General features: G+C 45.5%; 4 protein-coding genes across 10 annotated transcripts in view; 1 reads left to right on the top strand and 3 right to left on the bottom strand.

Moving 5' to 3' along the window:
- Positions 1–551, bottom strand: part of KIAA0586 (KIAA0586 ortholog) — a 165,248-nt gene extending 164,697 nt beyond the window's left edge. For all 3 annotated transcript variants that reach the window (XM_053248537.1, XM_053248533.1, XM_053248551.1), the window contains exon 1: positions 415–551. The gene's annotated coding sequence lies outside the window, so the exon portion shown is untranslated. The remainder of the gene's footprint in view (positions 1–414) is intronic.
- Positions 3–6,442, top strand: TIMM9 (translocase of inner mitochondrial membrane 9). Of its 4 annotated transcripts, none has more exons than XM_053248624.1 (4): positions 3–295; positions 2,445–2,502; positions 3,683–3,778; positions 5,866–6,442. In XM_053248624.1, the coding sequence occupies exons 2-4, from the start codon at positions 2,464–2,466 to the stop codon at positions 5,998–6,000; spliced, it is 270 nt and encodes an 89-aa protein (XP_053104599.1). In that variant the 5' UTR covers positions 3–295; positions 2,445–2,463; the 3' UTR covers positions 6,001–6,442. The 4 variants fall into 4 exon arrangements, with proteins under 4 accessions (XP_053104599.1, XP_053104590.1, XP_053104615.1 ...); XM_053248615.1 differs by lacking the exon at positions 3–295 and adding an exon at positions 469–606; XM_053248640.1 differs by lacking the exons at positions 3–295; positions 5,866–6,442 and adding exons at positions 469–606; positions 4,867–5,853.
- TOMM20L (translocase of outer mitochondrial membrane 20 like) lies at positions 6,390–15,920 on the bottom strand. Of its 2 annotated transcripts, none has more exons than XM_053248605.1 (5): positions 15,521–15,920; positions 13,213–13,256; positions 11,177–11,258; positions 8,477–8,619; positions 6,390–6,592 (listed from the first exon to the last, which is right to left on the bottom strand). In XM_053248605.1, the coding sequence occupies exons 1-5, from the start codon at positions 15,666–15,668 to the stop codon at positions 6,548–6,550; spliced, it is 462 nt and encodes a 153-aa protein (XP_053104580.1). In that variant the 5' UTR covers positions 15,669–15,920; the 3' UTR covers positions 6,390–6,547. The 2 variants fall into 2 exon arrangements, with proteins under 2 accessions (XP_053104580.1, XP_053104570.1); XM_053248595.1 differs by having other exon boundaries at positions 6,390–6,566.
- A 2,933-nt stretch (positions 15,921–18,853) lies between these two features.
- ARID4A (AT-rich interaction domain 4A) overlaps positions 18,854–25,909 on the bottom strand; it is an 89,605-nt gene continuing 82,549 nt past the window's right edge. The window contains exons 24-25 of the mRNA XM_053254231.1: positions 22,434–22,580; positions 18,854–20,766 (exon numbers count right to left, since the gene is read on the bottom strand). Coding sequence (XP_053110206.1) covers positions 20,663–20,766; positions 22,434–22,580 — 251 coding nt within the window. The 3' untranslated portion in view covers positions 18,854–20,662. The remainder of the gene's footprint in view (positions 20,767–22,433; positions 22,581–25,909) is intronic.

The following is a 25,909-nucleotide window of genomic DNA, read 5'->3' as shown; positions in this document are numbered from 1 at the left end:
GCCCCTGGGGGGAAATACGCATGCGTTTCAATCCCACCCCACCCCATAGAGAGTGGCAGGAGTGACAGAGAGGATATTTCAGGTAAAAACGACTTAGCGTGTTGGCTTTCCAGGGTTGTTGGACTGTACAGCTCCGGTCACGGATGTTGGGAGTTGCAGTCCAACAACAGCTGGAAAGCCTCAGATTGGCCACTTCTGCCTGATTCTCTCTGCTCTCATAGACTTGAGTAGACGGTGAAAACAAATAAAAAGTCTGTGCCATATAAACCCGGAAGTTTTCTTTCTGCATATTCAGGTATGTTACTCTATCATTTTCTAATCCCTGGAATTGTTTCCCCCCCTGGTCCTTTCGTTAAGTGTTCCGGGTAGAAGAAACAAATACGCGGGATAATCGTCCCCACCGTGTGTACTTACCTACTGTAACGACTCAGCTCAACCCGGTTTTTCAGTTTGCCGGGGCTTTGGAATAGATCCCGAACCGTTCTGGGGTGGAGGAATGGGACTGTCGAGTTGAGCGGGACATTTTAAAGTGACGCACCACACGCGGTGGATGAAAGGTAAAACTATCCGAGAGATCCGCCACCGCCGATTCGTCGCCACCACGAGGTATGTAGATCAGTAAGAGAGGTCGAAGAAAACGGAGATGTTTGAGATTAGAGGGTTTCTTTGTGCTGTCGCTGTATGTGGTGACTATAGCTTATGCGGAGGAGAAGCTGGGAGAAGGAAGAATGGAGGAGTCTCCTTGCCTGAGTGCTGAATTAGGGTTGCTACGGAACTGCTCCTGTGCACTTATAGCAGCGTGATACAGAGAGAACTAAGAGGGGACTTTCAACAGGGAGAAAAAGTCTTGGAGGGAAAGCTTTGCCTTCTCAAATTTCTGCATGTTGGGCTGCTGTTTAAACGCATAGGAGCAATGTCAGTAAATTTGAAAAAGGTGGTAACCCGAGAGTGTAGGGGAAGAGTTGGAAGAAAAAGTCAGAAGGGGTCACTATAGTCGGGCTTCTGGGTTGCCTGCTGTCTTCTAGAGCTGCTGCATCAGGAAGTGGGGTGGGACGGTGAGGAAAGTATTAGAAGCATTCATTGTGACCTTGGCAGCCCCAAAAGCTCTCCAAACGTCCTTGACTTTTGGGAGGGACCTGCAAGCCAGTGAGGTTTGGACACAGACAAGTGTTATACCTGGGAGGCCTGAGCTCAAAGCCCAGGCCAGGGATGGATACAATGGATGGCCTTGAGCAAACTGCATATCTTTCAGTTTCAGATCCTTGTTTAAGAACTTGGTGTAATCTCACTTCAAACGTCACATAGCAAAATAAGTGTATCTGCCACTACTTGTAACAAATTGCAGATAATGCTGGAACATGTACCCATATCATAGTTGTGGTTGAGGGGAAAATGTATTTGCATGAGTGTTGTTTTTACACATATATGTAAATAATGTAATGCATGCAAGGGCTCATAGTGATCTATTGTTCTTGATCTGCTGTGCAGGAGGATAAATGATAGAAGTGCCAAAGAAAGCATCTATAATCAAGCAGCTGACAATTACCACCCCACTATCATAAACACAATGTTATTCTACTATATAATTAAGCAAGGATGGCCCTTCCTGTTCATTTGTTAATTTGGAAAGAGGGTGAAGTGCCTTTTGTCTGCATGAAGGAGGGAACATGTTGTTCCCAGAGAGGAGAGCTGGTCTTGTGGTAGGAAGCATGACTTGTCCCCTTAAGCTAAGCAGGGTCTGCCCTGATTGCATATGAAAGGGAGACTAGAAGTGTGAGCACTGTAAGATATTCCCCTCAGGGGATGGAACTGCTCTGAGCAGAGCATCTAGGTTCCAAGTTCCCTCCCTGGCTTCTCCAAGATAGGGCTGAGAGAGATTCCTGCCTGCACCCTGGGAGAAGCCGCTGCCAGTCTGTGAAGACAATACTGAGCTAGATGGACCAATGGTCTGACTCAGTATATAGCAGCTTCCTATGTTGTGGCCGGAGGTGAGTACTGTATTTCCTAGGCAAATAGATTTCCCTGAGAACCAGCACTACTGTCTCCAAGGTGCTAAAGAGGAAAAGTGCCCTGACTACTTACATTTCTGGAGGAGGTGGAAGGAATGAAGATGCATCAGTGGCTGGATCCAGGGAATGATGTTGGATGGTTGCAAGGGCTCCAAGGCTAGCAAAGAGCGCACTTTCCCAACAGTATCTCCATTCTCACTTTGTACAGGGAACATGAGAAAGCTAGAGGCGGTGTGAGAGCGTTCTGGTTTATCCTGGTGGCTTAAAGATGCTGATGGGTTGGTTTCTGAAGTTACTTCTCTATGCCGTCCCCCCTTTCCCCCCTCTTACAGGATTTAAGAGTAAGATTTAGGCTGCAGAATATAACATTTTTGGTATAAATATTGCAGAATTATTGTTGTCCTAGATATTATTTTTATGTTGTTTACATGGCAGATTGACAGAACACTAAATTATGGCTGGGCAGATATCAGAATCTGATCAGATTAAGCAGGTAAGATGCAGTATTTAAAGGGTGCTTTTGAAATATCTCTAACAGTTTGGAAACTTGAATGGCTGGTGCTTAACCACTATAGCCCAGCACGACTTGGGACGCCAGTGCCTGAAAGCAACTGCTCCCATGTGTCCTACTCATGCTCTGAGGTCAGCTTTGGAGGCCCTCCTCAAGCAGGAGCGGCCCATATGGGTGGAGGTAAATTATCTATCCTCACCACAGCCGCCTTGCTGTGCTCTGTTTCACCTGCCACCACGTGAAACACTGGTTGGTTGTTCGTTGGAACTGGGCAAATAACCAGGCTGCACGCCTAGGATTAATGCTGTGGCAGGTGGGGAGACGAGAGTGGGGAAGAGCTGCACCTGTAGTTCATTTAAGGTGCCCCCCCAAAAAAAACCCTGCCCAGATGGGCCACTCTTGTCTTCCAGGTGCCCCCACCTTGGTGGGTGGCAACAAAGGAGAGGGCCGCCTTGGTTGTGGCATCGTGCTTGTGGGATTCTTCACCCAGGGAGGTTCATAAGAACTAAATAACACTTTAGTTCTTTGGGCATCAGGCAAAAAGCTTTTTATTCCCCCAGACTTCATAGAAACAAATCTGCCTCTTTAATAGCTATTTTAATCTGTTTTTACTTACTATTTAAGTAAGTAAAATTTAAATTAAATTAAAATTTTGAATTAAATTACTCCAAATTTTAAGTAAATTTAAGGGAGGCAGCATGCTGTAGTGGTTAGAGTGCTGGCCTAGGACCGGGAGACCTGAGTTCAAATCCCCATTCAGCCATACTTGCTGGGTGACTCTGGGCCAGTCACTTCTCTCCCCGCCTAACCTACTTCACAGGGTTGTGAGGAGAAACTCAAGTATGTAGTACACCGCTCTGGGGTCCTTGGAAGAAGAGCAGAATATAAATGTTGATGATGATGATAAATATTTTGTAGTGGTATTTTAACATTTTTCTTAAATAGAAAAACTATTTTAAAATATCTTTAATAATCTCAACAATCAAATTGTTTGTAAGCCAGCTATATTTTACAAAATACTGCCTTTACCAATGCAGAACAAGTATTTGTTGTATGTAAAATGCCCTCCATTTTGATGGGTGTCACCTCTTCACACCCTGTTGTGCTTATTCTCCTGGGAAGGAAGGACCCATTTCTGAAGATCTCTTTGATTTGCTCATAGTTCAAGGAATTTCTTGGGACGTACAATAAACTGACAGAGACCTGCTTCCTGGATTGCGTGAAAGATTTCACTAGCCGAGAAGTCAAGCCAGACGAGGTATGCAGCTATTCTGCGTGCTTTGAATCAGTAACCTGTGGAACTTCTGTGTAAACTTAAGAATCATAGCATGTTAAGAGTTTGATGGGACTTTGCAGGCCTTACAATCCAACTCCCTGCTTAGTGCAGGAAACTGTTATAGTATCCCTGGCAGATGGCCATCCAGCCTCTGTTTGAAAACCTCCAGCAGAAGAGAGCCTATCACTCCATGAGACAGATTATTGCACCTTCGATCAGCTCTTGCAGCTGAGAAATGGTTCCTAAGGTCTAGCCTAAATCTGCTTCCTTGTCATTTCAACCCCTTGGTTCTAGCCTTCCTTGTCATTTGTCTCAGGAGCAACAGAGAGCAAGCTCATCCTCCTCCTGCTATGTAGCAGCCCTTCAGATATCCGAGCACGGCTATCCTATCTCCCTTTAGTCTTCACTCCTCTAGGCTAAACATACCCAGCTCCTTTAATCCTCTCCCATAAGGCTTGGTTTCCTTACCATCTTGGATGCCCTCCACTGAATTTGTTTGAAAGCTGCAGGTATGTTTTTTTTTTTTTAATGCTAGTGAAATTAGCGAGAACAAAAAGCGTGTAACTTTTTCGGTCTGTGTAGCTCTCAGGCCAGGTGTTAACTGAAGGTAACCTCAGCGTCCTGCTGCAAGACGAGGGGTCCATCTAGACTGGCATTTGGTTTCTAGCAGTGGCCAGTCAGATGCATCCAGAAAGCCCACAAGCAGCTCACAAAAATCATTTCTTTCCCTGTTATATGGCCCCAACACCTGGTACATGGAGGTACCATTTAACTGTCACAGCTAATAACCATTGACAGATCTATCCTCCATGGGTTTGACAAGCCCTATTTTCAGGCTAGTAGCCATTACTGTAGCACTGAGTTGTCCACCAAAACCCCAAAGTAAGCCAGTCCTTTGCCTGCAGTTTTATTTCCTGGACGGTATCTGAATCATGTCCAACTCTGCACCTTGAGATGGGTGCAGACCATTAGATGACATGTTATCCTTTTGGCAGGATTTTGTGTGTGGGCTTTAAATTTCTTAAACATAAAGTTGCCATATTAAAGAATTCTGATCACTTTTTCTTTAGTTGCAGGTGAAGCACATCCTAAGAGCTGATGCATTACATGCCATATTGAGCATATCCACCAAAGATATGCTCAGTAGGGAACTGCAGCTTCAGGTGCTCTGATGAATGTATCTGTATGGTACATACTGTACAGTACCATACTGTATGGTACGTACTGTATCATCAAACATCAGTTTATCCTGCTCACATGTTGCAGCTACATTTGTACAGACTGACATGGAGCTCATCTGTGCTTAGTTGATGTTGGGATCAGTGTTCCCTGTAACGGATTCCCAGAAGTTTTTGACTACAACTCCCAGAATCCTCAGCTTCAATGGCTTTTGCTTGGGGAATGTGGGAATTGTAGTCAACAACATCTGGGAACCCCTCTTAGAGGGAACACTGGTTGGGATTCTTAGATGATGGACTTATCTATTTGATTGTTGGCCAAAAATGTGTTAGATTATTAGAACTACTGAAAACTGGAGAGTTGCCAGTAACTCACAGGTGACCAATGATGGCAGGGCTTTATCTTGACTCATGCAAATTCTAACATTTAGTGTTGTAGTAAATGATGTTAAGGGCAAAAAAAGGAAATGTATAACACATTTTTGGCTATTGGCTGAATCCTAAAAACAAAGCCTGCTGGATAGCTATGGAACGGAGTACAGTTTACTGTGGAAAGGGAGGATATTGATTGTAATAAATCTGAGAGTCTGGTGTTGGGAGGAGTGTTGCAGAGCACGTGGTGTCAACTTATCCGGTTCCATAACTGGGCTCCTCTATTTTACAAACTGATTAACACAAGGTGCACGCTTCAGCTCTGCCACAAACTCAAAGAGAAGCCTTGTGGGGAAACTGCATTCTTGATTTGTTTCTCATCAGTGAAACAGAAGCTAGAGTTATTTCACTAGCAAGTTTACGGCGAAGAGGGATAGACACTTTAAACACTTAGCATGTTTAAAAGCATTAATTTCTTTTAAGTGGGTGACTACCATATTGTCTGGTTTTTCCATACAGATGACGTGCTCAGAGCACTGCTTACAGAAGTACTTAAAAATGACCCAGAGGATATCTATGAGATTTCAGGAATACCATATTCAGCAGAACGAAGCTTTGGCTGCCAAAGCGGGACTTCTTGGGCAGCCTCGTTAGAAAGCAAGGGACGGTCTGTATGAAGGAGTGCCAACGTTGATTGCATTGCACATGAAGGTGTGCTGGTCTCCACTGCTGGTCGGGCAGCAACATCCACCAGCTTGGAATAGAACAGCTCAATTGGACTATGGAAACCATCAGGGGCTTCAGCTGGGGTTGGCAGTAGCCATGGAGCTAACGGAGCCTATTTCAAGATTGTCTTTTACTGTGCAGTGGAATAATGTTGATGCCACCTTTTCTGGAGGCCTACAGGCTGGTTCTTCCAGCAACACAGTTGGAGATGGGGAGGGAGGGAAAACACATTGTTGTTGCTGTTTTCTTCCACAGTGACTGTTCATTTTAAAACAGAAGTGTGATCTCTGAGAATTATATCCAAAAGTGTCAAAAGCAAAGTTTTATTTTTTATTTAATCAAAGTAAAATAAATGGAAATTACGGTTGGACAGAGTATTTTTACATGAAGGTTTATAAGCTGCTATAAGACTCCATCTTAAGAGTAGCCCTTAACACAGTGCCACGTTCTCATTCATCTGTGGTGTCCTGCTCGTTCAGTTTTGTCTCCAGCCGCTAAGAGAAGGGGGGAAACCTGTCAGCTGAAAGGTATTAATGCAAAGGCTTTTGAGTTCTTGACCTATTTTTTTTTTAAAGTTCCCGAGGATCAACCTCAGTCTTAAAAGCTTTTCATGTTTGTACCATTTCAAATTGTAGCAAAGGAACGGCTTCCATCATAAACTAATAAATGCATGCTACTTGTACTTTGACAGGGCTGGACTTTCAGCATACATGATATCCTAATATATTAATGTTAGTTTGAATCCAGTGAGTAGTTTGGAAGTACATGAAGCTGCAGTGATGCTAAAGCTGTTTATTTAAAACGAGTGGTTTACATTGAACCGTGCATCCAAGAAGGGTGTGGGCTTTCTGCTACCACAGCACTTGCCAGCCCAACTACGCTCCCACCAGCAGTGAGGGAGGCTCAGTGGAAGTGACTCCATGGGTCATGGCTGCAGTGCCCTACTGCCATCATTCCCAACAGGAGCAGGGCATAGCAACAATGGCCCAAAGCATCTTACTAAGCCTCCCCTACCATCTGTAGGAGCATGGATGGACTGGTGAGTGCGGTAGAAGCAGCAAGCTCACATCCCTCTTGCATGTGTGGCTCATGGCTCAGTATGTAAGCCCTTGTATGCTGCCCTTATCAACATTCCCAGAGTAGCTCATAACAGTCATCAGTCTTAAGCACAAAATAAAATTAATTATAACTCAAACCGAGCCACAAAGTAGAAATGGAGCAATAAAACAACTGAATCAGTAAAAATAATCAGCTAAAACCAGCTTAGGTGACATACTGGAAAGCCTAGGCCAAGAAAAAAGGATTTTGCCTGGTGCTAGAAAAAGGCCAGGTATAGTGCTTGGCAAGCCCTCTCGGGATGGACATTTTACATGTGAACCGCCTTGAGCAAACAGGCCATTCTCTGCTTACCACCTGCGTGGCTTCAGAAGCCAGGAGGATCTCGGATGAATTTAGGCAAGTCACATTGAACCTACTGGGGCCTTCAGAAGGGATGCCACTGGGAATCCCATGTAAGAGCAGGATATTGCTTCTTAAAAACAGATAAATTAATCTATGGAATTATCTGCCATGGGATGTGGTCATGGCCACCAGCTTGGATGACTTTAAAAGGGGCTTAGACAAATTCATGGAGGACAGGTCTAACAATGGCTACGAGTCTTGGTGGCTATAGCAAGCCACATCCAGACTCAGAGGCAGGATGCCTCTCAATACCAGTTGCAGGGCAGCAACAGCAGGAGAGAGGGCATGCCTTCTTTTCTTGCCTGTGGGCTTCACAGAGGCATCTATCTGGTGGGCCACTGTGGGAATCAGAATTCTGGACTAGATGGGCTTTGAGCCTGATCCAGCAAGGCTCTTCTCAAATGGCACTGACATCCCTTAAAACCATTTGCAAGGTTCATCAGAGAACTGGAAACCCCCATTTCCTGTACTGTACCCAAGTGACAATTTCTACGCAGTGTGTGTTAAAATCTTGCTAGCACAGTACTAGTTCTTACATGCTAAAGCAGTGTTCTTCAAACACCTTTCTGCATGTGGCTTTTTGCCACTCTGGGGAAAAAATGGTAGCCCATGTTTATGTTGCTGGGTGGTAAAACCAGTAGCCTCTTTTCTCCAGGAGCAGAGTCATAGCCTTGCTGCTAGGTGAGACTCTCTTCCTGCTAAATTCTTCCCTTTTCCAAAAAGCTAACCTCACCAGCCCTATTTTTGCCTGTAGTAACATCAGTAATTGTTACTTAATTATACAAAGGCCTAGCTTTGGACATTAGAGAAATCTCAGGTTGGCACTGATCTGCTAGGGCCTTCTATAAAACCACAAATGGAAAACCTTTCTCCATATTTGAACTTGCTGAGTTCCCAGTGCATCATTACTCAGCTGTGTTTTAAAAGTTCAAAATGTACCTACTTGCATTACATATGGAATCCTGTGCACAAGAATTTCAAATACTTGTGGTGGCAGAGTTTGCTCAAAGACACGCATTAGCTCATTTGGATGTGTGCACACTGAAATGGCATTGGTAAGGTGTTCAATGCTCTTCTTGTGCTCTCCTGCAATGAATTAATATTTCTAAAGTTCAATCAATATGATACTTAGAACTTTCATCAACATATACACTCCAAAGCTACATTCCTGCTTGCTTTAAGAAATGGGAGAAAAGGGTTGGCAAAGGGACCAGTGCGTGAGGAGGGCAGCATCCTGCTTCCTCAGGGTGGGAGAGGTGCAGTATTCCCTCTAAGGCATGTGCATGCGCTCACACGTTTTTTGATGTCCACTCAGTTAATTTTAGATCCCGCTCAGGTTGAATCAGGAAAGTCCTATTCTGAATGCATGTGCACACACTGCCTTGATACTGCTGCCCAGAACAAAATTCATTCTGCACACAGATAAAAAAATTAGAACACTGGAGAAGTTATAGGCACAATCTTCAGCAGAGGACCCGGCAACCCTATTTATACATACCCAATGCAATAAGAAAATGACAGCATAAAATGCTACTTTCTCAGGATGATGGCTGAGGCTAAGTGTCCAAAATAATGGCCAACACCCAGACTAACCACCAGCAGATATGCCAAGCTTTTCCACTGCGTGAGGGACGATTTTCAGCGATCTCCTCTTCACTCTGTAGCTGCCTCAATGTCCTCCAACAGAGACATCATTTCTGGAGGCATTAGTGACTGCAGAGGGGAGAGGAGAGTGCTGAAAATAGCCGTTCTCCTATTTGTGCAAAGAATTACCTGGTACAGCCATGGAAGGTTAGTCTGGATGTCAGCCAGTAATCAAATTTGGCAATTACATATAGAAGGTGTCCGAAGCACTTGGTTTTATTTACTATATTTATATATTGTCAACCAAGTCTCTAGGCATTTTACAAACACAAATAGCTGAGCATTTAAAACAGTTAAAATTCATAAAAAACTAAAATATTATAATTTGTATAGCACTTCCAAATATTAAAAACATATGTAATCTCAGTGATCCTCACACTAGCTCTGTAAGGTAAATCATAATTATCAATACAGGGGTGGAGCTGAAACTGAGATAAGAGGTTCCACAGAAGCTCCATGGCTACCCAATGCAGGGCATAATGGGTTCTTTAAACCCGTCTGCTCGATTACAACTCTGCCCCTGAGAAGAGGAAATATCTGGGTTGTGATCTGACAACCCTATATTCAGCTAAACTGCTTTTACACTTTCATTTTTCTACTGTCACACTTTAGAGTGAAAGATCACATGCACACAAGTGAAAATCTAGTAACTTCAGCCTTGAGGAGTAGAAACCTTCAGTTCAGTTGTATATGTTACATGTTCTTGCAAGATGTCCCTCCTAAATCATACCTCTCCCCATATGCACTTGCCAGAGCCTTAAGATTGGCTTCTGAGTTAGGAACATAGGAAGCTGTCTTCTACCACGTCAGACCATTGGTCCACCTAGCTCAGTATTGTCTATACAGACTGGCAGCAGGTTCTCCAATGTTTCAGGCAGGAATCTCTTGCAGCCCTATCTGGAGATGTCAGGGAGGGAACTTGGAACCTTCTGCAAGGATGCAGATGCTCTTCCCAGAGCAGCCCCATCCCCTAAAGGGAATCTCTTCCAGGGCTCACACATGTAGTCTCCCTTTTGTATGTAAACCAGGGTGGACCCTGCTTAGCAAAGGGGACAATTCATGCTTGCGACCACAAGACTAGCTCTCCTCCCTTGAGGAATATTAGCTGATACTCATTTGGTGGCTATGAGGGATAGGGCCATTTGGGGAGTATTCCAGAGCTCTGGAATGTTCTCCCAGGGAAATTAACCAGACCCCATCCCTGGATGCTTAGACAAATAGTGAAAATGTTTTTCTTTTGCAAAGCTTTTAGTGAGGATCTAAAAAACACTTAGGACTAAAAAACAGAAGCCAAAAAATACCACCTGGCCCTTGCCCTCATTGCCCCCCCAAATGGCTCCCCCAAAGGGGTAATCCTCTTTGGTATTGCCCCTTTGGTGGCGGGCCCACTGCCACAAGGCAGCAGCCCTTTTATAAGCCGAGAAAGAACTCAAGAACTGCTGACCCACTGCCTCTGGCCCCGATCCCACACAGACTCACCCACAGGGTAGCAGCCACTAGGGATGTGCCTGAATGGTCTTCGGCACTGGCGGGGGTAGTACTTTAAGGGCGGGGGAGGGTGTACTCACACACACACACACACCCGCATTTCGCCCGCCGGCGCTCTGCAAATTTCAAGCCCCTCGGGGCAGCAGCGTTCCTCCCTGCCGCCCCATTCCCACCGTTGGCCGGAAGTGGCCGGAAGTTATACAACCCCCGCCGGTGCCAAAGCACCGAATCCCGCCCCAGCGCCGAAACGTTTCGGAGGCCTTTACAATGGCCTCCGAAACGTTTTGGGCACAAGCCTAGCAGCCACAGCCCCACATGTTATGAGGCACACAGGCTGGCAGGCTGACAACAGCAGATAACAGCTACACAGGCTCTCACCACTGGGCAGGAGCTGTCTCAGGGAAGCAGATGTTAAGCTGTTCTCCTCCCTGCAAAGCTCCTGGCAACTGAGGCCAGGAGCATGTATGTATGTGCATATCTGCATATTCCACAAAGCCAATTCCTCTCTTACCTTGGTCTAACCAGAGCTCGCCCAGCTGTATCTCTTGCAGAAAGAACTCTTGTATCTTTGCAGTATCTTTCAGCTCACGTAACTAAGGGTGTTACAAAGATACCTTCATCTTAGAATAAGGGAGCATTCACTAATCAGGTTTAATTTTAATAAGCTTAAGATTGTAATTATTACACATGCACACGCGCGTGCACACACACACACAGAGTGGATCAGCCATACAAAGACTGAGCTTCATAAATAAATTTACTGACTAACCAGTCTGCAGGAATACGCAATATGTACTGGTATGCAAAGGACATACGAGATGGAATTATATTCAGATTAGCAAATCTGTATTTTTAACAGACTGCAAGCCAATACTACCTGAAATAGGAGTGTCTATAGGATCAGTGACTGGCCATCACTACAAACACCTGAAATATATCATACCAGTAGATACTCTCTTCCTGAAGAGGCTCAGGAGACTCCCTCCATGGCTGCATTTAAGAGAACCATGAAAATATTTTTGTTTTAAAAAGGCTTTTAATTGAAGTTGCTTTTAGCCTTTTGTTTTACTGCTGCTATTTTTCCCATCTGTTTTATTATTTTATCATTTTATGATCTTTTAGGAGTTTATTGTTTACTGTTTTATCTTATGATTGCAAACTCCCATGTGAGACTCTGATCTAAAAGCTGGGATACATGTATTAGATAAACAGTTACATAAGGATAGGGCTGACAAGTTGTTCAGCACACGGAGCTCCGTAGGACATTGATCAGGAGTTGCAGGATCACAGCTAATCTGCATAATTATTAGCTATGCATAGTTAACAGTGTCATCGAATACAAAACTATAGTTAAGTAGATGTGTTATACTCTATAACATTTTTATTCCAATATCAATAACCCAAAACTTTTCAGTTTCGTAAAAACCCTGAAAAAGACAGAAATAATGAAAGTCGACATAATTTGGGCTTCTATTTGTCTAAATATCTCTTTATTTATTGTTGCATTTAAGCTATCTTTTAGCTACCTCTTTTGAGATAGCTCTACCAATTTGAAAATAAATATTATTTAATGCAAGCTGTGGAACTTGAGGATCTGCTAAGAGTCTTTGAAATAAACTTGAAGGCCATATGTGACCCACAACAGGCAATTTGTTGCTCTTTTGTTAATTATAATCAAAATTTGTTTTCATTTTTTAAAAAATCACTGTGGATTCTACTGATGTCAGCAGCTTCGGAATCCTCTCATTTCTAACTTTGGGTGTGTGCATGTGTGTGTACATGTACTAAAGTCTGGTTCCAGAATCAACTCGGGCTTGATAGCAGCTGCATATACTGACTACCAGCCCTCGGCTGAGTCCCACATTTAGGGGTGGTCCTGTGAAGGCTGATGACAAGCACAGGAGTGACTTTATTTATTTATTACATTTCTATACCGTCCCAAACTTGTGTCTCTTGAACACTTTTAGCATGCTGCTCTTGGAGCAGCTTTTTGAACACTCATAGAAGTGCATTAGAAGCATGTATGAAGACATATGACGTTGTCTTAGATGAATTCAAACCACTGGCCCATTTAGCTCAGTACTGTCTACATTTAGCAGCACTGCCTCTTCAGAGTCGCAGGCAGGGAGGCTTGCCCAGCCCTACCTGGAGGTGTCAAGGATTGAATCTGGGACCTTCTGCATGCAAAGCAGGTGCTCTACCACTGAACCACAGCCCCATCCACGTGGGGATACTGTGCACACCTTCAGTCTTTGCAAGACTTTAGCCATGGATGTATAAGTAGCTAAAACTCAGCACATCCAGCTACTATGTTCAAAGCGATCATGAGAATTGGCCCAAATGTAAAAGATGCTCATTCCTCCCCTCCATTAAAAAAAAATAATTTACTGGATATTTTGAATTGGGAATGGATTCGGGAAGGGGGCTGAATTCTTGACTTCCACACTTGTGCCTGTCATAAAACACCCATCCAGATTCACTACGTTGTATTTTCAAGTTTCTGCACCATCTGAAAAATCTACACCATTTCTAAATGCAATCTTTCACCTCTGTGTCACACTCTTCTGCCTTTTCAAGCTTTTTTCTTCTTTCTGTAAGAGTAACATGGAATGTTTAGCATCCACATTCAGTAGTATAGAGTTGTGAAAAGTTCATGTCGGCTGGCACCATTATTTCCTTCCTTGCAATTAGTTCCTCTGATCTATGAGCCAAATGTCACGTGACACAGGAGTCATAAATACATATCCTGACCATATATTTTATTTTACTCAAATGCAGCTGGGTCTATGTGTGTTGGTTTGCTTGGGGACCATAGGAGGGGGGAGGGGGTGTTTAATCTTTCCTCTCATGACATTTTTCAAATCTAAATTGCCTTCTCAAAGCTACTCTTGGCCTCCCAGCCAGAAAAAAGCAGAGCAGAAACATTAAGGCCTAGAAAATAATACATGGTGTGGAGAGAGTGTACAGAGAGAATCCCCCACTTTCTCTCACAACAATAGCAGGGGTGATCCCATGAAGCTGACTGCCAGGAAATTTAGGGCAGAAAAAAGAAGTACTTTTTCATATGGTGCATAGTTAATCTGTGAAGACAATACTGAGCTAGATAGACCAAATGGTCTGACTCAGTATATGGCAGTTTCCTATGTTCCTAACAGGATGTGATGGCCACCAGCTTGGAGGTTTTAAGCAGGGCTTAGACAAATCCATGGAGAATGGGATTTGGCTACCAGTCTTGATGAGCTACCAGTCTTATTGGCTACCCCCAGGTCCAGAGCCAGGATGCCTCTGAACACCAGTTGCAGAGGAGCAACAGCAAGGGAGGAAGAGGGCCTGCCTTAACCTTCTGCTTGTTGGCTTCCCAGAGGCTGTTTCCTGTAGCAAACAGGATAGCCCTTGATTTGATCCAGCAGGGCTGCTCTTATATTATGGGAGGGTCTTTTGTGCCCTGCATAGCTTGACCTTAATACATGTTTTAGGTTCTAGTAAGAAAATATGTCACTGGGAGAAGAGAGACCTACAAGATCAAATTGCACTAATTTGTTTTGCTGATAAATGTAACAGAAAAGGGAAACAACATATAACTTGTCAAGAGAAGTGCCAGGGCTCATTCGTGTCGGTCATCTGTTTGGGAAGTCCTGCTCTTTGATTGCGGGTGGGATACATTTGCACCCACCCTCTCAAAGAGCAGTAGTTTAATCCAGCAGTAAACCCAGCGAAGTACTTCAGGTGCCGGTGCCCTGAAGCGAACAGGAGTTGTTTTACTAACCACAGAAGAGCCCCTTTTTTGGCTGAATCTATTGCTGAAGTATTAAACAACTGCTCTTTGAGGGTGGGGACAGGTGTGAACACCCCCTAGCATACGCGCCAACTGTTCCTAGAGCTGCCATGCTCCATGTTTAAACTCCTTTAATCTTCTGGGTGTTTGTATTCAGAGTGTGGCGATGGCGGTCGGGGGCTGCATCTTGTCTCCAGTACACCTGCATGGAGATGCACACGAGTGTAAACATGAAACGGGGCAGCTGGCTAGGGCAACTTTACACACAACAGGCTCACTCTCCTAAGACATTTCAGCTACATACTCATGCCTTCCTTTGCCTCCCTGCAAGGCCAGGCCTCCTGGTGCACCCATTAGGACACCAGGCTGTATGCGCAGCCGCCAGCCATGGGCACTGGGGTGTGTGTGCAGGGAGGCCGAGGCGCAGTCGGGAGACCAGGAGGTGTTTCCACCTGTGAAGCGCTGAGACAGAGCCCAGCCTCTGTGTGTGCGCCAAGGCTGCAGTAGCTCAGCGAGGAAGGGAAAGCAGCATTCTGTACATGCTCAGAGGACCTTCTCTTTCTCTGACAGCCTGGCTTCACCTTTTTTTGGGGGGGGGGGTCCATAGCTAGGGAGGAAAGGAAAGCAGCACTCTGTACATGCTCAGAGGACCTTCTCTTTCTCTGACAGCCTGGCTTCACCTTTTTTTTTTTTTTTTTTTTTGGGTGCACAGGTAGTGAGGAAGGGAAAGCAGCACTCTGTCCACGCTCAGAGCACCTTCTCTTTCTCCTACAGCCCGGCTTCACTTTTTTTTTTTTTTTTGGGTCCACAGATGGCGCGCAAGGGTGTGTGTGTGTGTGTGTGTGTAGGGGGGCAATAACCAGACTTGCTGCCGGGGACGGGGGTGTTTGGTCCGCGTGTGGTGTGGTGACTTTTGGGGTAGACCCGCCCGGCGCCCCACACAGGAACCTCCGCTCCCCCGCCTCCTCCAGTCCCTGAAGCGTGGGGCCGCCGCCGCCGCCGAGGCCCAGCAGGGCCCGGCTCTTCCGCGGAGGGGAGCGGCAGGCAGCACTGCCGCTCCCGGCCGGCTGGGCCACTCACTCTCCCGCTGCCTCCTTGGGAAGTCCGGGGCGCCCCGCCGCTTTCGGTCGAAATAGACGCAGTAGGCCAGCAAGGCCAGGCCGCAGGCCGCGCCCGCCAGCAGCCAGAGCAGCAGAGGCCGCGGCGGCGGCAGCAGCAGGCCCCTCATGGCCGCCGGGCGGGCTGGTGTGTGAGGGGGCGCCCGCGAGCGCTGCCTCCGGCCGCCTCCTTCCACACCCCCCTCCCGAGCCTCCAGCCGCCGCCGCCGCCGCCTCCTTCTTGCCGACTGCTCGGCTGGCCCGCCTTGCAGCCTTCCCTCCCACCAGTCCTCCCAGCCCCTGCCGGGGGGAGTGGCGGCTCCCCCCGTGCCCAGAGTTCACACGTGGGGTGGAGGACGCGGGCGGGGGGGCTTTATTTCGCTCCTGGCCTGAGAAGCCAGTTCTGTTCAGAAGCAGCTGCTGCCCCGCTCTGTGGAGGAGTCCAGCCCTGGCTCGGCTCGGCCTGGCGGCAGCCGCTCCCCACCTATCGCAGCAGCACCCGGGGCTCGCTTGGGGGGGGGGGGGAGGAGGAGGAGGAGGAAGCCCTTCTTCCACTCCTCGCCCCTCCTGCCGGGGGTGGGGCGGGGGTGGCTCCGCAGGCCGGCCAGATTTACACACACACACTCTCCCCCCCCCCCCCCGCCGCAAGCCCCTGGGAGGAGGCGCTCTCAGGCAGGACTTCGGTCCACTCCACCACACACACCCCATTCGGCTTCGTGGAGAGCTCTTTGGTCCAGGGGCATATGTGTGTGTATATATAATTATTATTTTACATTTTGTATCCCGCTCTTCCTCCAAGGAGCCCAGAGCGGTGTACTACATACCTGAGTTCCTCCTCACAACAACCCTGTGAAGTAGGCTAGGCTGAGAGAGAAGTGACTGGCCCCGAGACACCCAGCAAACAAGCGAGTGAAACGGTTCAAAGAACCCAGGTCCTGAGGGGCCCCCAGCTCCATGCTTCCCTATTTTCTTCATTATCTCCCTCCCTCTGAGGGGCCACCCGAGAAAGGGGTCAACACAGGCCCCCTCTCCCCTAGTTAGCCCGCTTTGGTCTCTGAATTGGCCATACTCCATTGGCAGATAGAGAAAGCAGCAGACAAGCCCCAGCCACGCAGGCAGGTAACATGTTAAAGAACAAATGCAGCCAGCAGAGGGAACCTAGGAAGCTGCCATCTACTGAGTCAGACCCTTGGTCCATCTAGCTCAGAACTGTCTTCACAGACTGGCAGCGGCTTCTCCAAGGCTGCAGGCGGGAGTCTCTCTCAGCCCTATCTTGGGGACGGTTGGGCAGGTGTTGTGAATGACCAGGGCTCCCCTCCGAGATCGTAAGTTACAGGTCAGCAACCTGTTTCTCTGCAGGGATCCATGGTCACTCACAACTGGGTGAGTGACTAGCTCCATTTAATTTAAAAATAATAATTAAAAAAAAGGTGGGTGCTAACAGCTACAGGACTTCCTTTAAGACCGCCCAACAAAAATTGGCCTCTGAAGCAAAATGTAAGTCCACGGCGTAGTGTCTGACCAAGGGTAGCCATGGATCTGGCGGAATGCATCCATATCTTAGAGGGTGGCTCACCTTGCTGGTTCTTTAACATGTTACTGACCTGAGTTGCTGTGGCTTGTCTGATGTCTTTATCTGTCAATGGAGTCAGTCCCTTCACAACAGCCAGTTCAGGAACCAAAGAGAGACGCTCTGCACTCAGCCTTATAGGCACTGATATCACTACACCTTAAAGAGCCAGCAAGCGCCTAAACGGACCTAGAGATTCTTCCGAGGGGGCTCCTGCACAGGTGCAGAAGACCCAGTTGTGAGTGACCATGGATCCCCACAGAGATCGGGAAGTTTCCTGCTGTGTGAACCCAGCCTATAACTGAAATGTAATCCAAGGTGGATTCTGAATCTCAACACCCACCCCCAATCAACTTTTATCCATGCTGGTATCATAGTGTGCACAGACACACAATGTAGTCACTTTCTCTCTTTTTGAGGCAGTTTAGAAATTTAACTGGTGTGATGTTCCTTCCCCTCAATTCCCCCCCACCCCCCATCTAAGGGAAGATTACCAGCTTTAACCTTCAAGACCACCTTATTTAAAAAACAGCATAAAAGATTATTAAAATTAAATATGTATAGTTAGCCTCTTAACACACCACATGCCTGTTTTGTTTTCAAAATTTAAGTCTCACTGTGGTGGGATAGCCACATGCTGAACTTGAGACAGCCTAGGTAGTGTGTACACCAGGGGTGCAAAACTGAAATGTCCCAGAGGGCCAGAAACAACCATGACGATGTATGTGGGGCAGTGGGCCAAGTCAATGTTCAGTGCATTGATTATTGCAGTAAAAATTTTAAAGATAAATATTAAAGCAATTACTAGTTACTTGTGTCCTCCCCTCCCTGCCATGGGCCCACAATTTTAGCCAAGGATAGTGGACAGAAAATAAGCCTTGTCCTTGCTCAGTCAGTGAGCACCTTTCCAGCCCCACACAAATGCCAAATTTAGGGGCTCCTGTTGTTGCTGGCCTGAGCCATCAAAAATGTCCCCGTGGGCCAGATCTGGCCCCCGGGCCTTATGTTTGTGCAGGGCTGATGTGCACACACCACATATCCTGAACTTCCAAAGAGAATATTTTCCACATGTTAGCTGACAACAGTGATACTGCTAATTGATTTAACTCAACTTCTTGTTTTCTTGCCATTTTCACAACAGCTAAGAACCATCTACCCCATGTGTGTTTTCCAATAAAACATTACACAAAAGATCCCTAGCATTTTGAAGTAGTAATCTATGCAGTGTTTCTTCTAATTTTCTTTCATCTGTGTGTGGAATGAGTTTTGTTCTGGGCAGCATCAAGGCAGTGTGTACACATGTGCATTCAGAGTAGGGCCTCCCTGAATCAACCTAAGCGGGATCACTGAGCGGACATAGAAAAGTGTGTACACATGCACACATCTTAGAAGGAACACTGGTCATCTGCAGTTTAAGCCCATTTAGCTGTTCCAAGGCAACAGATATTGGCTAGATCTCTACAAGAGATACAAGATACAAGAGATACACTGAAGTATTAAATCTTTGGCTGAGATAAAGTAATGTGTGGAAATTTATATACAAGTGTATATATGTAAATATACATATTATAATTATGTAAATGCTAAGCATGATAATGTCACCCATGTTTCTTTACTATGAACATTCCTTTTATTATTAAAAATAAAAGATGAAGTTTGCTCTGAAGAGTGTTTACAACACATTATGTTGGACCATTCTATTGTTTGGACTTTGTGGTAGATTTACAAAATCACTTAAATAAAAGCTTATGTTTAAAAACATAACCTTTATTAATGCTCTCCATGGAGCTTCATTTGTATCATACAATGAAATAGCTCTGCTTAAGAAAAAGACAGAAAAAGTGCATTTTTACAAGAGTACTTTTTCCTTTTCGTTCTCTATGAAAATGGAAGGAATTGGAATCACAAGTTGACAATGTGGCAAAATGAAATGGCAAGAGACATCGGGTTCTAGCTATGCAACCCCTTTCACTAGAGTCTCTTACTCAAGACCTTCAGTTTGTGAACCTTTAATATCTTGACAGTCTAGAGAATCTATGTTATAACTCTACCGCATATTAACATGGAAAGAGAGGTGAAAACCCCTTTTCAATGTACAAAGGTGAATTCAAAAAATTGATTTTAAAAAATCACTTTTTATACACAATGTATATGCAAACTGTCTTAAATACATGGTTTTGGGAAAGTTATTTACAAACTGTTTTCAGTCTGTGGGACAATCCACAGCCAAAGCAGTCATTTTAACTCTTCTTGATGATACATCTCAACTTTGGCAGATATAAAACTCATTTCAGCAGTACAGCAAATGAAAACTGACAAAAGCATCTTAACGGCAACCCAAAAATATTTGTTCCTCAAAGCAACAGAAGTACTAGGACTGCCAAAGTTTTTTCAAGACAGGTTATAGTTTAATCCAGATGCCAGATTACAGTTTTACACTGTGGAAGGTTGAACAGACAAAACCACTTAACATACAGGTATGGCTAAGACAAAGCCACCTGTAAAAGGGTTTTCATAAGTGACAGATATATATTTTATTGAAAGAGTGAACCTAACCTAGACTTTTTCTCCCCAATTTTATTTTTTTAAAAAATACATAAAAATACAACATCCAATGTCTGAATAAATATATTTAACAAGTTGCAAGATACCTTATTTTACACAAAAAAATTCAGCTTTAGAAATCTTGTTAAATAACTTCATTGTTATATATTTTATTTTTTTGCCTTTTTGTAACAAAATAAAAACTCTGAAATTACATAGAAAAAAAGACAAAATACTTTTGTCAAGGGATAAGATAGTCCACTGAAAACCTATTCACAATTCCACTGTAAACATTAAACATTAAAATATTTGCATAATCGTGTGCTCAAAAATCCTATAAAAAGTGGAAGACTCATTACATTGGTAGTTTCCAGCCAACTACACTTCCTTTCACAATTTATTTTGTCCAATTTACATCTTTAAAACTGGGCACGTTGCTGAATACACACTTTGGCAAGTCTGTATAGCAAGTGCTTTTCAAAAAAAGAACAAGTAAAATAAAAGAAGAATGGGACTTTCACCCAGGATTAAGATACAGCTTGGTGAAAAAAGTGCAGCAATAACTCATTTTCTGATTGAACCTGTTTTGATGCTTGTTTGGTGCACTTGTCTTTTTTTTCTTTTTCCTTAAAAGCCATTTCCTTTCAACACCCAAATGCTTCATTGGACATCATTCCCCCCTCCCCCAATGTGATTAAGTGCCCTTTTTCTGTTGTAGCAAAAGAGAGAGAGAGAGAGAGAGAGCGCGCGTGCACAAAGACGGAGATGTCCAAGTGCACCTATAACCTTCAATTGCCAATTAGCTTAATTCATCTCCACAGTAAGAGTTAAAAAAATTCACAATGACAAGAAGGAGAGAGGGGTGCGAAGAGGAGAAGAGAGACACAGTCCAGCAGTGGAAGAGTATACAGAATATACTTGGCAATTTCAAACCAGTTGAGTGCTTTCTATGGTATTTCAAGATTTCTGTCCATGACAGCAACTCGCTGCACAAGGCAGAGACCACGGGTATCACCTGCATTCAACAGCAAGCACATTCTGTGGAGGAGAGGACGAGGAGGGGCTCATTCCCGTGTCTGAGGAAGCAGAGGACATGGAAGCTCCTGTGTGAGACACTGTAAATACAGAAAGCATTTATGCACCTTCACCAAGATGGCGGACTGAACAGGCCTCCCATATTCCTAATTTACTTTGCTGCCAGCCCATTATGCTGGAGACACCAAACCCTTTCAGTGAGCTCCCAAACAAGGACAACACAGTGCCCAAATAGAATGGTCAAACAACAACAGGTGGGAACAATGTTTCATGGTTAACGGGTGACAAATATTTTCTGAAACTACAATTTAAAAGGGGGATTTCTCATTTTTAGTACAATTATGCTGCATGAGGTATACTACCCACCCATACTAAGGACCAGCACTTTGCAAATTTGCAGTGTGCCCTTCTCTGTTGCAGGTATTTGATTCTGCATATATTTGATATTTACATGCTTCTTCCAGGAACTGTGCATCAAGGGTGCAGATGGAGAGTTTTCTTAATTCCCCACTTTGCCCAACTGTATACAGTTCTGACAAATTCAACCCCCCCCCCCGCCCCCAACTTTTTTCTTTTAAAAATGATGGGGTGGAGAACTGGGAGTGATATAATCAGTTTCATCTCCTGCTAAAAGATGACTCGACAAAAATTTAAAAGGTACAACATCTGGAGTAGTCTTGCACTAGCAAGGACAGAGTGCAAAATCATTTGTTGCAAAAAGAAAGTAACTTCTGTTTCCAACTAATTTTTGTTCTAGCAGATGCTGCACTAGCAGTAGTACAATATGGTGCGCCAGCTAGTAATAAAACATATTGCATAAACTCATTTATGTCTCTGAGAAGGTTCCTCTTCTGCTAGTGGTAGCATACCACTGCAAAGCACTGTAACTGTGGAGTGCTTCTGCAAGCACCACTGTAGATGCCACGCACTGTGTCTAAACAGAGTGAATACAGGGGTATAAGATGTCCCTTTTTAGAAAGAGGAAAAGCTCCAATAAATGGTGTGGGTCAGTCCAGGAAGGGGAGCTGCAAAAACACCAAGTGCCTGTGCAGTGGAGACAATTTGTTCTGCGGAGGAAGAGTTCTCCATCACTGCCACCCACCCTCCATCACAAATAGGATCTTCCTCCCATATGCCCCTGCACCTCTGGAGGAAAGTTTCCACTTGCGGATGGAGAAGGTAGGAAGAGATGCTGGCCAAGCAGTTGCTCAGGTATCATCTCTTACATGTTTCCTGCCCATCTGGCAAGTGGGCTTCCTTCACCAACACCTGAAATGACACAGGGGCTCTAGAGGGAGTCCACTTGTGGATGTGGAGGGTGTGTGGAAACCACCCTCACAAGACTGCTCCAAATACTTTGCCAGGCCAGGCTGGGGTTTCAGCCTTTTTTTTTGCTAACGCAATGCCCCTGCCCTATCGCTGTATGACTGTGAGGCAGCAGTGGGGTGGGGCACTGCACTGTTAGCAAAAGAAAAGCGAGCGAGGTACAGCCATGGCAAAGCGCTCCTGGATTCTGCTTCCAGGCTAAGTCTCCCCTATAGGACTGGGTATCCTACTAGGCACTTAGCCAAAGCCCTCATGATCCTGGAGGCAGCCGTGAAGACTGCATCCTCTTCTCATGCAAATATCTCTAAGAGATTATGTGAAAAGTTCTGCTCTGGATAAATCTTTAATATCTGTGATTCCCAAGTTTCAAAGCAAGCCTTCCTTCCATAGTTACAGCAAGGTATACAAAGAGTGAACTTGCCTTCTCTGTCTTTCTTTCGCAATCGCTTTCTTCTCCTGTCTATGGTGGCTACTTCAGACTTCAGAGACATGTAATATTTTCTGATTTCCTGCAGTTTTTCTTGCAGAAAGGATATTCTCTCAGTGCTGTTCATGTTGTCCAATTCATCTGAGAAAAGGAAACAGAATTTTTTTTAAAAAAAATCACCACTTATTCCAGATGGCTCAACTAATGGTCTGCATGGAATATTATACACAGAGAATGAAAAAACAGAGCATTGGTCACTTACCGTGAAGGCTTCTTCTGGTTGCTGCTGTCAAGGCATCTCATTGGGTTATTCTCGTCACGTGCTCCTGGTCAGGACTATGTAACAAAACTAATAGAAGCCACTACAGCCTGACGGGGATAACCCCGCCCCAGTTCTTATAGGCCAAGTTACCCCAATAAGGTATATGAATTTCAGGCAAAGAACACAACATAGATAGAAAACAGAACAGTCAATCAAAACGACTCGGCAGAAAACACTGCCCCTAACCCAACATGAGGACAAGACAGGAGAGGGGACCCATCCACTTTCTTACCCGTCTAATACATCATTCCCCCAGAGTAGAGCAACACTTTAGCATCTCCAATTTGTATAGATCGGGTGGGCTGAGATGCCTTGACAGCAGCAACCAGAAGAAGCCTTCACGGTAAGTGACCAATGCTCCGTTCTCGGTTGCTGCTATCAAGGGATCTCATTGGGACATACCAAAGCAGTACGTCTCCGGGTGGAAACCCACATAGTGCTCTACTCCTGGGAAAGAACTCCCTGGAGAACCCGTCTTCCAAAAGCCGCTTGAGCGGAGGCATATAAATCCAATTTGTAATGCCTTATAAAAGTGGACGGGTTCTTCCACACTGCCGCCTTACAGATCTCCTGAACAGGGGCATTAGTTGCGAAGGCAGCTGAAGTTGCCGTGGACCTGGTAGAATGGGCTACTATGTGCTCAGGTGGCTGGAGCTTTTGGATCTCTTTTGCTAGAGCAATGCAGACTCTGATCCATCTGGCAATTGTCCTTGCAGAGACCGCCTCTCCCATAGAAGCCGGTAGATACGACACGAACATCGCATCTGTCTTTCGAAAACTGGCTGACCGAGCAATATATTTCTTCAAGCATCGATGAACGTCCAGCTTGTGCCACAATTTCTCTTGGGGGTGCGTTGGGTGTGGACAAAGAGATGGCAAATACACATCCTGCGCTACGTGAAAATCAGATAGTACCTTTGGCCGGCAAAACGGGTCTGGAATTAAGCGTACTGCATCCTCTGAGATAATACAGAAGGATTTATTTACTGATAAAGCCCTCAAGACACCCTTCTTGCCAACGTAACGGCCACCAAGAAGGCTAGTTTAATTGATAACAGTCTCAACGGTATCGATCGAATGGGTTCAAATGGTGGGTGTTGTAAAGACTTCAGCACCAAGTTCAAATTCCATGTTGGAAAACGGTGTGCTACTGGTGGTGATAAGAGCGTCGCCCCCCTCAGGAAGCGCTTTATTAATGGATGCCCTATAGGTGCCTTAGGAGATCCCCCTGCGATGAGAGGTACGAGAGAGGCTGCCTGTCTCCTTAATGTGTTAGGTCTCAATCCTTTATCCAGACCTTCCTGCAAAAATTGTAAAAGGTGGTTAAGGTTCGCCTGTCCCTTGGCCACATGGTGATGGCAAGACCAGCGCAGAAACGCCCTCCAAGTGCATTGGTATACACGATTTGTCGAAGGACACCGCGAGGCCAGGATGCCACCCTTTCTGTCACTCCCTGCTTATTTAGCAGTCTCCGCTCAGTCTCCATGCGGCAAGCTGAAACCAAGCCGGGTTCAGATGTTGGACTGGTCCTTGAATTAACAGATCCGGTGTTACTGGTAGTTACCACGGGTTGTCTATGTTGAGAGATATAAGATCAGCGAACCATGGTCGTCTTGGCCAATATGGGATGACTAGGATGACTTCCGCTCGTTGTTCTCTTATGCGTCTTAATACGCGAGCTATCAGTGGAATTGGAGAGAATACGTACAACACGCCTCGTGGCCATTGAGTGGACAGGGCATCCGTCCCCCTGCCGCCTGACAGAGGAATCTGGAGATGAAGCGTGGTAATTTCGCGTTGAGAGGTGTCGCAAGGAGATCCAGCCAGGGGCGCTCCCATCTGAGGGCCAGTAGATCGAATACATGTTGATTTAGAGCCCATTCCCCTGGAAGCAGGTCCTCCCTGCTTAGCCAATCAGCAACCAAGTTGAGATCTCCCTGCACATGGTGGGCTGCAATCGATTTCAGCTGACTTTCTGCCCACAACATGAGGAGCACTGATTCCTGATATAGGGATCTTGATCTTGTGCCCCCTTGGCGGTTCACATGTGCCTTTGCCGTGGTGTTGTCTGTCTTTATCAGAATATCCCAGCCTTTCACATGAGGTAGAAGGTTGAACAAGGCTAACCGGATGGCTCTCAACACTAGCCAGTTTATTGAATGTGCTTGCTCCTCCGGAGTCCACTTTCCCTGAACCGAGTGCTGATGACAGTGGGCTCCCCAACCTCTGTTGCTGGCATCCGTTGTAACAATTGTCCTTGGAAACTCTAGAAACCTCTTTCCCTTTGACAGATTGCTGGGTAAGCTCCACCAGCGAAGAGACCTCCTGACGCCAGACGGCATGTGAACCAATATGCTGCATTTCCTTGAAATGAATGGTTGGTAAGGTAATAGGAACCACTGTAGTTCCCTGAGATGGAACCTCGCCCAGGGTACTACCTCCAAGGTGGAAACCATCAGGCCCAGAAGCCTCGCCAGGGACAGAACCGGTGACCTCCATGCGTGGAATGCCATCCTTGCCTCTGTTACCAGTGTTTGAATTCTGTCTTCCGGCAGAAACAGACAATCCCGCAAAGTATCGAAAATGACCCCCAGATGTAGAAGCCTGTTGGAGGATATTAGATGGCTTTTCTTTTCGTTTATCAGGAAACGGTGTTTCAGAGTGGACAGTGTCACCGCTAGGTTGGATGCTGCTGCCTCTGGGGACTTTGATTTCACTAACAAATCGTCCAAGTACACAAAAACGTGAATGCCCTGCAGTCGCAGATGTGCCATAATGGGTGCCAGAACCTTTGTAAAGACCCTGGGGACCAAAGCCAGGCCGAATAGAAGGGCCTTGTATTGATAGTCGACACCCGCATATTTGAAGCGCAGAAACCTTCTGCTCCTTGGATGGATAGGAACATGTAGATAGGCCTCCTTTAAGTCGATAGAACAGAGAAGATCTCCATGTTGAAGGGCTTCCATGATGGAGCGTAGTGATTCCATGCGGAATTTTTGAGGACGTACGCTCTTGTTCAAATGCTTCAAGTCCAACACCGCTCTTTTGGACCCATCTCTTTTTGCAACGGTGAACAGAATAGAATAAACCCCACTCCCCGCCTGAAGAGGGGGAACTCTTTCTACCACCCCTATTGCCTGAAGATGCT

This window comes from Hemicordylus capensis, chromosome 1 (assembly GCF_027244095.1).
Source record: "Hemicordylus capensis ecotype Gifberg chromosome 1, rHemCap1.1.pri, whole genome shotgun sequence".
NCBI classification, from domain to species: Eukaryota; Metazoa; Chordata; class Lepidosauria; order Squamata; family Cordylidae; genus Hemicordylus; species Hemicordylus capensis.
Note: the sequence above shows the minus strand (reverse complement) of the source record. Positions and strands in the feature narration are given on the sequence as shown.